General features: G+C 38.9%; 1 protein-coding gene across 1 annotated transcript; it reads right to left on the bottom strand.

Moving 5' to 3' along the window:
• Positions 1–7,939: 7,939 nt before the first annotated feature.
• six2a (SIX homeobox 2a) lies at positions 7,940–12,401 on the bottom strand. The gene is made up of 2 exons (XM_034152572.1): positions 11,323–12,401; positions 7,940–9,730 (listed from the first exon to the last, which is right to left on the bottom strand). Exons 1-2 carry the CDS (start codon positions 11,880–11,882, stop codon positions 9,424–9,426), a joined length of 867 nt encoding a protein of 288 aa, XP_034008463.1. The 5' UTR covers positions 11,883–12,401; the 3' UTR covers positions 7,940–9,423.
• Positions 12,402–13,152: the final 751 nt, after the last annotated feature.

The raw sequence follows: 13,152 nt of genomic DNA, 5'->3' as shown, positions 1-13,152 counted from the left end.
TGTGCACCAACTAAAGTATCATATCTAGGCTGTGTGTACTTCTGTTGTGTTTTTATCATATCGTGTTATCAGGTTCATGCAGTTACACTTTCTGATCACTAGGGGGAATCAGTGTTCAATTTGTCACCCTTTTCCACAGCACTTCACTGCTTTCCCTCTTAATTGTGAAGAAAACCAAATGGTTACCTTTCATCACGTCTGTTCTGAGATTTTATTTTTCTTCAAACAAATCTACACAGCACTAAGTGGAGAGAACACAGAGTTACAGTGTACAGTGTGTGAGTGGAGGATGTGCATCAGATCACTGTGTTGGTGTCAAAGGATCATATTCATGTTTATAAATGTATACCTTCATTTATACTCACCTCATCTCCCCTTTATCCTACATTTGCAGATCTGTTGCTATGGTTATAACCTTTGCACATCAGGGGCAACACACCACAAACCTGTGAAAACTTATTTGAGATGGGTAAGGGCATGACAACAACAAAAAAGATGGTATTCACACCTGATTGAGTGGCCATTGAGGGGTATTTAAATTATAATATAAATGCTTGTTGCATGCAAAGTTAGTCTACAGTAGTCTTTAAAACAGCAGAACCTTATCTTGTTGCACAGTGCCAACTTTCACACACAACCGTCTGGCAGGCTGAACCCGTTGGTGTGTTTAGCTGGAAACAGTTGAACCTTAACTGTACACACTCACACACAGGACTAGTGTGCACAATCAACATCATCTTTACCGATTGATCAGAATTAGAGTAAACTTCTCTGGCAGGTTGAACCCGTTGGTGTGTTTAACTGGAAACAGTTGAACCTGAACTGTACACACTCACACACAGGACTAGTGTGCACAATAAACATCATCTTTACCGATTGATCAGAATTAGAGTAAACTTCTCTTCATCTGCGTCCAAACTGGAACACACAACCCACATGAGAGCAGGATGTGAGAGGGTTGGATATCCTTTAATTATTTAAAGCTATATATAGATGTGAATTAAGTTTATTTTGTCTGGGTGTGAATGTTCTTGTGAAGAATTTAGAAAAGAAATGTAGAAACAAGAAAACAACTAAATGAAGTTCACATGGGGTAATGTAATGAATGACATTACACCATACAAACAAATGCTAAAAATAGTATACAGATTATATTTATATCATTAAACTAAAATGGGACAGAATAAAATGCCACACGGTGTTGGAATAAAGTGCGTAGTTGAAGCAAATACACAAGGTCATATGTATAAAGCTGGATATCATTTTTGCAATCATTTATGCAGAACATTAATAAAAGTTGGAATATCTCCTGGCAGTTTGTCTGACAGTCGATAACCAAACCTCCTACCTGGTGAATGTATTGTAATAGCATGCAGAACCTTTCTAATGATGACTTGGCATTTCTCAGGTCCTAAACGAGGAAGTAAACAAAACAAACATCAGCTGATGAGCGACAGAAATGTGGGACGTGCTGTTAAACCAAATCAATCAAACAGCAAACTATAAATACAAATGTCAAGTATAGTTAAAATAGTGACCATTAATGTAACTCAAGTTTATTTATAAAGCACATTTAAAAGCGATTTTTGGTCGAGCCAAGATTTTTGGTCGAGCCAAGTAATTAATTTAATGTAACAGCTCAAATGCACCTCAATCTACTTATATTAGACCCAGAATTCTCTTCTGTTCGTTCAGTCAACATATCAACTATACAAGGAACCTAAACTGAGCACTAGGATGTTTAATTGATCATATTATGATAATACGAATATTGGCTACTTTAAATCACAGTATTCACTATCATTTGAATCCCATCATCACCAAGAGGAGCTTTTCCAACATAACAACTGTACATAACATGTCCAAAATATATAGTCATAACAACAATATAATAAGAAGATACATGTTTAGAAATATATATAAAACATTTAGTATCTTCATTTTTATATGTTTTCATAATATCAGACTGCCAACGAAAATAAAAGGGGTACTAAACTGATGAATGGACTAGTTTCACCACAATTTATCTGAGTGACACTCTGTACGGCGAGTTGATATAGCATCAAGTAAAAATCTAGATCGGCCAAACGTAAAATACTGCGCACTATGAAAATCTTGTGCAAGATTTAACCTGCCCTTTGGAGTGAACACCCAGTGAAAGCATAAAGAATGGAGCAGTTAATCTTACGCTGGACAGATTTAATGGAACGGTGTCAAGTGACAATAGCTGGAAAAGCCATCTGAGTGAACCTAATGCGATCAGAACAGTGTCTGTCTCCCAGAGAGAGATTTACAGTACGGGAAACAGCCCAGGTGAGCCTTTCCTAACCCCAAGTACACACACACACACACACACACACACACACACACACACACACACACACACACACACACACACACACACACACACACACACACACACACACACACACACACACACACACACACACACACACACACACACACACACACACACACACACACACACTACCCACTTTACTGTTTGTCCCTCTTTTTAGAATTCAAAAGCAGTACATAAACATATACAAAGTTTATATTACAAACTATAATGTATATTTTACTTTTTAGTTCTGTTCTCTTTTGTATTTTGAGTTGTTGATGTTTATATTTTATGTTCTGTATATTTTATAACCTTTTGCATTTTCAAATGATGTGCAATGCCTTGTTTTAACATGCTGCTGTCTGTGATAAAACATATTTTGCAAATTGGTATCAATAAAGTACATCTTATCTTTAAATGAATGCAGTTTTAAGAAGACATAAGTGTTGCATGATGCATTTGGTATTGACCATAACTCCTCTAGAGGGCAGTCATAAGTGGACGCTGGTGTGTAAATAGATCATTTGAGATATATATACTTTTAATGATATGAAATACTTCTTCATAAGTTGATTTATATGAGTGCTAACCAATACTGTACACTAACACTACATAAACACATACAAACTTGAACATGTCCGTATGACCAGTTATTAATGTGTGTGTACCGTTTATTCACCGTATAGGCGACTCAAAGTAGTTTAAAATAAAGAAGCTAAAAGAGTTTAATGCTTAATTCTAATGTCTCTCCTTGTCTCGGGAGTGGGCCGCAGCGATGGAGGTCCGTACGGGGTCTGCCAGGTGACCTTTCACTCAGGCAGAGGTCACCCGCAGTGTGCTTATGTATTTGTGAGAGTGTGTGTTTTGTAACAGTACGCGTCCAGCGCACAGGGAGTGCATTAATGCTCGTACTCCCCTGGCCATCCCTCTCTCTCTTTTTTGACCGTAACTCTACACCGTGCCCCCCCCCCTCCTCCTCCGCCTCCTCCTCCTCCTCCTCACTACCCAACCCCCTCCCTACTGTTTTATCCTGTTTTATGGGACACACCTGATACACCAAAAATGCATAATGGCTAAGGAAATCAATGTGCTCGTCTATAAACACACCACCTCAGAGCGTTGTAAAAATGTGCTTTACGTGTTGAGAAAGTGAAATGTCTTATATATCTATATTTAAAATGGCAAAATAGTTACTTTTTATTCATTTAATAATGGTTAGTTAGGCTTATCAGGACAAATTTGTTATATGAGACCCATTTGAACTACAGGTATTTTCCCTAATTGAATAATTAAAAACATTTTGTTTGTCATAAAAATAGACTGCTTTGGTTACAGAGATCGCTTTGGAAAAACAGTGCTCTATGAGTATAAGGGATAACAGCTTGTGTGTTTTAACATCGGATTGTGTTTAATGTTTACATTTTACTCCCAGGTCAGCTTGTGTTTGAGTTTTTCTTTGTGCCTTTGGGCGAGGCCTTAAAAAAGAGGAATCCTGTAATTCAAACCACCTTCATACTACAGATGACATGTTATATTATTCCTGTGTCTGTGTGGGTGTTCTGGCTCTTTGTACATCATTTAATCTCTGCCGGAAAGCAGTGACCCCGTGCTGCCTGTCAGCAAGACTGTATCAGAAACAGACTGAGAATACTTTTCATTTATATGGTAATCCATGTTAAATCAGTTGGCCTTCTACACCGTATATTGGGGGTTTATTTCATACTGGAACTACTGAAACTATTCAAAATAATTCATAGGAATCCACAATTTAAACATACTTAAAAAAATATACTATACTGTTTGATACAGAAATATAACCTTTTCTGGTAAAATGATCTATGGCAAAAAGTACAGTTTGTGAATTCAGTTTTTTTTTTACCTGTTAGATCATGATGTTAACTTTCCAGCAGATCTTTCACAATCCAGTTTTAAGATACTACAATGGATTTTAAGAATTCTGCATGTAATCTGCATTTCACAGGAGAGTTTCATCTGTGTTGATGAGCATTCTGCCGTTACCTACAACGAGAGGAGAGGGAAGAGTTTGTCTTTTCACCAACTGAGGATGATGCAGTTCAAATCAGTACATGTGATAAAAGAGACACATTCAGGGTTATTTGCAAGATACAATGGTACCATAATAGTAAAAGGGCATGCATGTAATTGAATACTTAAACATATAAAGGGTGAAATAAAGTGGTACGCACCTTTCTGTGTTTTCTCTGGAAGCCTGCTGTAAAAAGTGAGCATAAATGCTAGCGACAGTGCAACAAGTGGACACTCCACTCTGTTGTCTGACTCAGTTTCCACTTTGCATTCACAGTGTATCAGTGAATCCCAGCTGCTTTACACCCTTGGTAGTACAACCACTAACCTTAGGCAAGTGTGATTAGTCCTTATCATACATTTTGTGTGTACTGTATCATCCTCACAGCGCTCAAACGTTGTGAAAATGAACTGGGACAGTGCCTGGAATCAAAGCACTGACACGTTCTAGTTTCTATACATTTTGTCTGTTATATTAGGCAGTGGAAATCATTTTTAACCGGCACAAAGCAGCTTCTCTCTTCTGCTGAAGTTTTCTTGAGCAAACCGGTGAATGTCTTCCAGCTCTGAGGCTGCTGCTGCTATAAAAGTTTGACCTCTGACCTCCCTGAAGGGGGTCTAAGTGGAAAGACAATTTTCCCACTGGGACCAATGATGTGTCAAATTATAACAATCATCACTGTACTTGACATTTCTACCAAATGCGTTAACATCACTTAAAAAGTTCAGGTTAAATGAGAATCTGATGCTTATCATCTTGCTGTTTGATAAAGCCCTCCGATTTGTTTTCAATAAATAAGATAAATAATGGCATGTACATCAACAGAGTGGGACATTTTTTCAAACTCAGGACAGCTCAAAATAATGTGGGATAATGCAAGTAAATGCATTATGATTAGCATTAAACAATGTTGTTTTACTTTCCAAAAAGGAAAAATACATTTTGGAGATCGTTTTTTTAACGTGACAACATTAATCCATCGTTTGATTTCTAAGTGACTGTCAGTGTGATCAATTATTATCGTGTGATCAATTATTATCATGTGATGATATTTTTTCAAACAATCGATTAATCAAATGTACCTCATAGCATCAATGAATGCACACACAAACAGGTATCCCAGTGTAACATCTCAGATTTTAAGAATACATTTTAAATTGGCCAATGATATCAAGGGAACACTTCATTTAAACCCAGCGCAATATACCGATTGATTAGAAGAAGAAAAAAAATGAATGCACGTTTTTGTTAATTACGTAAACATTATAACCGTATAGTCTTACACAATTCACAATGTTACAATATATAATCATATAGCCTTCCTGTGGCTTTACCTCCTTCTTAATTTGTTTCCCTGCATGGTTAAACGAAACTTAAATATAGTCCAGTTCAAACAAATGCTGCAACATAACAAAATAAAGGGGGAAAAGGCTGTTGTAAATACGATGTCCGTCATTGTTCATTCATTTTAGCAAGTTATTCGCAACTAACTTTAACCTGCCTTACCTGACACACAAAATAACCCTGGAAGAATGTCGTTCGTTGCTAATTGATACGATAAAACAATGCAACATTTTTTAGAAGCAGGTTTCAAATAATAGTTTGTTTTATAAAAATCCTCCGTATTATTTCATGTTGTGCTATTACCGAATTTAAATCGATAAAGAAACAATTTAAAACGATTTATTCACAAAAATAACTTCAAAAATGTATGTGCAATATGCATTGGGTGCTAGTGAATTCACGTTGATTTTATTACCATGACAATAATAATCCCCTTATTTGTTTAGACCTGAAATAAAACAGACATCAGGTAAAAGCGAATGGATTTGATTTACACAATCTCTGCAGATTGTGTCATTTTTTTGTTTCCCAATTTCCACAAGATTGTTTTTCTAAAGTTGTTAAACACTTAATCTCCTCAACATCCTCACCCCAAGGTGAATGATAAAAAAAAAAAACAGCAGATTATTATTTACGAGAAATCAGGACTAGTTCACACCTGTCTGTCTGTTTATCCAGATCCCTTTTTCCAAAAGCCATGCTGGCAGAACAACATCGGCTTTTATAACCAGCTCGCCTTATTAGGCCTTGTTTCAATGCTTGCGTATTTTCCTAACATCTTTTGCCCAACAAACATTTACTAGCCTCCCTCTTCGAGGGCACATATGGCGCACTCACTATGCCAGTTTAAGTTCACATTTGAAGCCTTATGGGAGAGAGAAAATACGAGAAGACGAAAATCACAGCGTTATTGGGGTTAGAGAGTTGGTTTGGGGAGAGAGCTACTATTCCGTGTTTTGTCTCCTTACAAACCGCTGTAATAGGCTTGTTTTGAGCAGACCCATATGCACTCAAGTCCTCGTTAATTATAACTTGTGGGCTTTAAGCTGCATGTGTAATTGACCTTCATGCAGCAGCAGCTGTACCCAACCAGGAGCGACTGATCCCTCGCCTTTGCAGACAGGAGGGAGACACTTCACACACTCTTTGTGTACGCTTCTCCTTTTTACACTCCCATTACAGACGCTCTGGCTCCTATCAGATAATCCCTGCACCATAATATTATTTTGCTGTTTACGTACGCTTTAAGAATACAAAAATCTACCTGGAAGCCAATAAACATCTAATGAGCTTTATGCTATACAATTTCTGAAGCTCTCATTAGTGTGATTTAAAAAAATGTAATTATGCATAATTTCTATTTTCCCCAAAACAATCCGATAATATCATCAAAGTATACCATACATCAGCTGTTGGGTAAATAATGCTATATGTTAAGGTTACAAATATGGCATAATTCATAGTTTAAAAAAAAAGTTTTCATAATAGTAACGTTTTGCATCGTTCTTTAATGTGCACCAAAGCAAATTCTTCCCATGTGTAAACCTACTTATAGTAAAAACCGATTCTGATAAAACATGCCATAATAACTTTAATATGGGACAATGGGGTGTATAAAAATACCAACATCGAGAGCACTCTCGTAGCACCAGCACATGTAGCCTATATAATAGGGAAATACTGTAATGAAAGTAAGAACAGAATAAAATATGTTGTTTTAGGTTTATTCTCGGGCAGCAGAGTAATGGGGGGAGCTGAAGGTGTTGCACGACTGAAGCTGTTCAAACAAAGTGTCTTCTTTCAGCGCCCGTTTCCAGTTCTGTGTTTTCTTTTTTTTTTCTCTGCGCCAAACACTACGGCACTTTTGTTCTCCTCAGCCGAGCGCGGAGAGATAAGGTGTCATCACTTCAACATCAAGGTTCCCCGGTTGGAAAAGCACGTACAAATTTCGCCCACCTTTGCCCATAATGGCCACATGCCACAGTCTCTTGACTCGTGTTGTTTTAACAAAGCAGCATATTAAGACCCTCTTCAGTTTTGTCATTTTAACATCGGCAATGATGATTTAACTGAACTTTGACCTTAAGTTCGACGATCATCACTTTAAAAAACACCGTGAATATAAAAAAATAATGCAATTATAATTAACTTTTGTATTTTTAACTATCTCATATTATAAATCGATTTTAATCATATAATATAAAATCCCATACAAAAGGCCATACTGCAAGTTTAGAACCGATTTTACCTGCAGAAGCCGAGGGCACAAGCTTTAAAATGTCTTGAAATGGGGAGAAAAAACTTCCTGCGCAGCATTTATGATAAAATGGTAGATAATCCCAGAATATCGACCCGTGCAAACCTGCATACTGCCCACACATACAGTAGAGGACAATATGCAGTTTCTTAAAGCACAGAGGCTAAGAGCTCTTGATTTTTAGGTACTGTACTGCTCTCTAATTTGACTTTCCCCCTAACATTCACTGGTAGATCAGTGCCTTCAAAAGGCCAGAGGAGAGGACATAGGGAAGCATGGACTTGCTTAGAACCAAACAATGCCAGTTTTGTAACCAAGTGAGATTCGTGAAAACTGAATGTAACCTAAACATTAGAACATCCTCAATAACCAATGCAAAGCAATTATAAAAAATAAAACACACACATTCCACAAACCATATGACTGAGTAAAGATTGATATTTGCCTGCAGCGTGGGAATATTTTTGTTTAAATATTCCTAAAATTTCACCCAGCTTGAATGGTTTGAACATTGAAAACAAAAGAGAGAAACCTCTGCAAACATGCCAGGAGTCATTCTGAATCAAAGAAATCCTCGAGTTTTAATCCATGTATTTCTTTTTCTTTTATTGTAAAGGGTATGAAACTATAGGTGAATCGTTTTATGTTTCATCATTTATCGCAAAGTTTACATGCAGTCTCTTTCCAAATGAAAATGCAAATGATAGTAATAATATCAAGAGATATAGGTAGGATATTTCCTCTTATCACGGCTCTTATATAAGACACTTGAGAATATTATACCCCGTCAACCCCCCCACCCCTTTCTCTTGGAAAACCCCGTGTAAACAAAAAGGCGATGGGGTATACCTTTAACTCGGTGCCTTCAGAGTCTGCTGATAAATCTAAACCCCTAAAATAACAACGGTAATAGTAACAAGAATTAAGACATTTTATTGTTATTGTTTTCAACAATATAGCATGTTACGTACATTCCGGTAAAATACTTTTTTCTATTTTTTTCTTTTTTACCTAAAACGACCTAGAACCACCTCACCTTTTGTCTGCACCAGCACTGCAAACATGATCCGTTTAACAAGTCATCATCTCTATTTATCTTTAGAATTACATTTCCCTTAAACGAATTTAAGAGAAAATAATTGTACCTGCATTAAGCACATTTCCGAATTGTCTCCGCCTTAACACTTGTTTCTAAAAAAAACAAAACAAGTGGAACTTTGTTTTAGAGATAGGTGCACCCTCAGGCAGATTTTCCCACTTGTTTAAAAGTTTGAATATGGGATAAATGATTTGTTGCAGTGGCTGTTTTTTCGCAGTGTTCCAGTCCGTCTGCTTTGCACTTTGCCACAAGTGCTCGAAGTTTGCCTCACTCCAACTCGTACATAACTTTTCCAAAAAATGGTTGCTCTTTGTCCCCCTTCTGTGCCAGTTTTTTTAAGAGCCAAGGTCCACTAGATTAGAAGACATAGGGTTCAGTATGGAGTCGTGGTGCATTGAGTGGTGATGGTGCAGCGAGTCTACACCGCTGGGTACCGGGATGGCGCTGGGTCCAGGCGGGGGCGCAAGGCCGTGCAGGGACTGTAAACCGGAGCCGAGGAGCAGAGCCGGGCTGTGGGACGTGTGATCCGGGGTCCCCATGGGTGTTTTATCGTCGTCCGAGCTCCCCAGGAGAGATTTATTTCCATTCATGGAAGAACTCAATGGGTTGTGACTATTGCTGTTGGAGTTCTCGTTGTTTTCCCTGACAACAACAACACAAAATCACACATTATTGTGGTCCAAGTGCAACCAAACTCTTGTAAAGATATTACATCAAGCTGTGACTTATTTTGAAACTAGCTACAGTGTTTTCACAAAATATAAACTAGAGTATACTTTAATATGCAAATGTTCTGTAAATAAATATTTGTAACGTTGAGAAAACAAAATAAACTTTATTCTGAAATAACTAACAAATATGGGCCCACACACACACACACACACACACACACACACACACACACACACACACACACACACACACACACACACACACACACACACACACACACCACACACACACACACACACACACACACACACACACACCACACACACACACACACACACACACACACACACACACAATGCTAATGTTGTATATTAGGCCAAGCTACATTTACTGAAGCCATAATAGCATCATTAATATGTATAAATGATCAAATGCTTAATCTAATGATTTATTAAAGCATCAATCAGCACATGTGCCAGGATGCAGGCAATAAGTAAGTCATTGAAATAATTAGAGGCCTTGGCTCATTTCACTACAGCACTGCAGAAAGTTAAATGGCTGCATTATAGAGCAGTGACTGCAGACAATACATCTATCAGACTATTGAACCTGCATTAAGCGTCTTTGTTTAAGGCAAATTAACTTAACCAGAGTGACCTGTGGGTAAACACGCCTATCAAAGTGGGCTAGCTCTTTGGTACGTGTGAATAATTGACAGCTCTAAATATTGCTGAACGTGTGCTTGTTGCCTATGGCGTAGTTCATGTGTTCGCAGTGGTGAGTAAGGCTTTCTCAGTGGGAAGACATGATTTACGTGGAGCTTTCAGCCCGAATTAGTGGCCACAGGGCGAAAGAAGACACCGACCAAGTGAACACCTGACTAAAACCTCTCCACACGATGTAATTTAAAAACGTTGAAATGTACCAACGACTCCTAATGAAATGTCAACCTGGCTGGTGTGGAGTCTACACAGCGTGCCACATCAATTACACCACAAACAACTTTTAAACGTGTTCTGGGATGTTTTCTTATCTGTGTCCAATCCAGTGGGCTATCTGGAGGTTTCAAACTTTTTTTTTCTCGGATCCTTACGTGAAAGTCTAATTTAATGTTATAATAAGTGTGATTAAAACATAAAAGTGGGGTAAATGCAACTTTTATAACCTTGTCATTTACCTGACAAAAACTCTTTCATTTTCTGCCTTTCAACTTTTACGCACGGCCTGCATAATTATCACAAACATGAAAAACAACAGTAGGCTACAGGACGTGAGTTACCTGAACACAAAGTAAGGAAAAGTCACTGCTTTTAATATAATTGTCCTAAAGAAACAGATGCGTGAAGAAAACTAAACTGTATTAGGTAAGAAGTTAGAAGCGAAAATATATGAACATTTGCGCAATGCAATACATTGCAGATGTAGGTCAAATCATATACGAGCATCAGAAACTAGCTGTTTTTGGCCTGGTAAAAATTAGTTTTCTGTGTTTTTTTAATTAATGTCACAAGCATAAAAAAAACACAAGATTCCCCTTTTCTGATAAATATTAGTACTCTTACCTTTCCTTCGCCTCCGCTGCTCGGTCTCGCTGCCGTCGGTTTTTGAACCAGTTGCTGACCTGCGTGGTGGTGAGTCCCGTGCCCTCAGCCAGCTCTCTTTTCTCCCGCGGGGATGGGTAAGGATTGTGGGTGTACCACTCCCGCAGGACGCTCCTGCTCTTCTCCTTGAAGCAGTAGCTTGTCTCTTCTCCGTCCCAGATGGAGCGAGGCAGGGGGAACTTTCTCCGGACGCGGTACTTCCCCACGGCGCCGAGCGGACGGCCTCTCAGCTTCTCCGCCTCGATGTAGTGCGCTTTGAGCCACAGCTGCTGCAGCTTCGGGTGGTTGTGCGGAGAAAACTGGTGGCTCTCGAGGATTTTGTAGAGCTCTCGGAAGTTCCCCCGGTGGAAAGCGACCACGGCTTTTGCTTTGAGGACGCTCTCATTTTTGTGGAGGTGCTCACACGCCGGGAGGGACCAGAGGAAGCGCCCGAGCCGCTCGATGTTCCCCCCTTGTTGGAGAACTTCGCAAACACACGCAACTTGCTCCTGCGTAAAACCAAACGTCGGAAGCATGGACATGGCGACAACGTAAACCAATACAGATTATATTGTGCCTTACTTCCACGTCTCCCCTCTCAGTCTCACATTAAATCAAAACGCATTAAGTCCATAAGCGACAAAAGGTCCCCAAAAGAGCAACCTAAAACTTAAAACAGCCCAAGGTTAGGTAGTAATATCCAACTGCGTATGGTGGCATAAACTCAAGTCCATTCAGCCGTGCAAAACCCCAGGCGACAAATCCTCAGATAGTTGGTGAGAAAGAGAGAAAGTTGCTACTCCTTCCACCGTCCTCCTCCACCTTTTCTATGCCGTTTCAACATAACCTACTCCCGGAGACCGGGCTCGCTGGCTCGTTTTAATAATATTATTCTAAGCTGGCAAGACAAGCGATTATATGAAATCTGATTGGTCGGTTATCTGACCCGGGGATGGCGAGGATAAGACAATAGCCTTCGTCAAATTATTTGCCATGGTTACGCTGTCACTCAAAGTAACCTGATATGCTTTGAGGTGGCTCCCTGGCAAAGTCAACACGATTGTTCCCTTCACGACCAGCCCGCCTACCAATAGCAATATTGCTCAGATTTTTCTTCTAAAACTCTTTTTTTCTTTCCCTTCACTTTGACAGACACCTCGGGCAGCCAAAGAGCGCGGAGCTGGGGGAGAGGGGGTGTGGAGAGGGAGAGAGGTCCCGCAGCTGGGGGAAGGATGGCGCCAGAGCGCGCAGTCTGCTGCAGTTTGTCTTCCAGCCTCCAGCGGCTCTCACAAATCAATCAACGTTTCCAACACCTGGAACTTTAAAGTCAGTCACTTTATCATTTCATACACGACAAATGACTGTCAGCTGTCTAGCGATAACAAGTAAATTAAGGAAAAGTTCCCCCTAAAATACCTGACCAACTTATGGCAAGCAATAAATAATTAAAATTAGACTACATATGTCAGAGAGAGGAGAGGTTTACGTTTTCTCACCCCCAAACAAGTTAGATACATTTGTTTTCAGCTCACATGAAGATGTAAACATTGTTATAGTAATTTGGAACAAGGAATTTGGGTAAAGTGGGTTTACAGGTGGCTTACGTTAGATACATGGTGAAAATAACTGCATTTAGAAACATTTTCTATGATTTTTTATGTTTTAAATAATAATATCATAAGAAACATAACGTTAGACGTTTGAAAATATATTATTTTAGTAAGAAATATATGGAAAATATGTGCTAACATTTCATGTATAAAGACTGTGCGTTAGGATATTCCCAAAGGAAATTAAGTCTGTCAGTTCGTT

This window comes from Trematomus bernacchii, unplaced genomic scaffold (genome assembly GCF_902827165.1).
Source record: "Trematomus bernacchii unplaced genomic scaffold, fTreBer1.1, whole genome shotgun sequence".
NCBI lineage: Eukaryota > Metazoa > Chordata > Actinopteri > Perciformes > Nototheniidae > Trematomus > Trematomus bernacchii.
The sequence above is the reverse complement of the archived record's forward strand: the minus strand, read 5'-3'. Positions and strand labels throughout refer to the sequence as shown.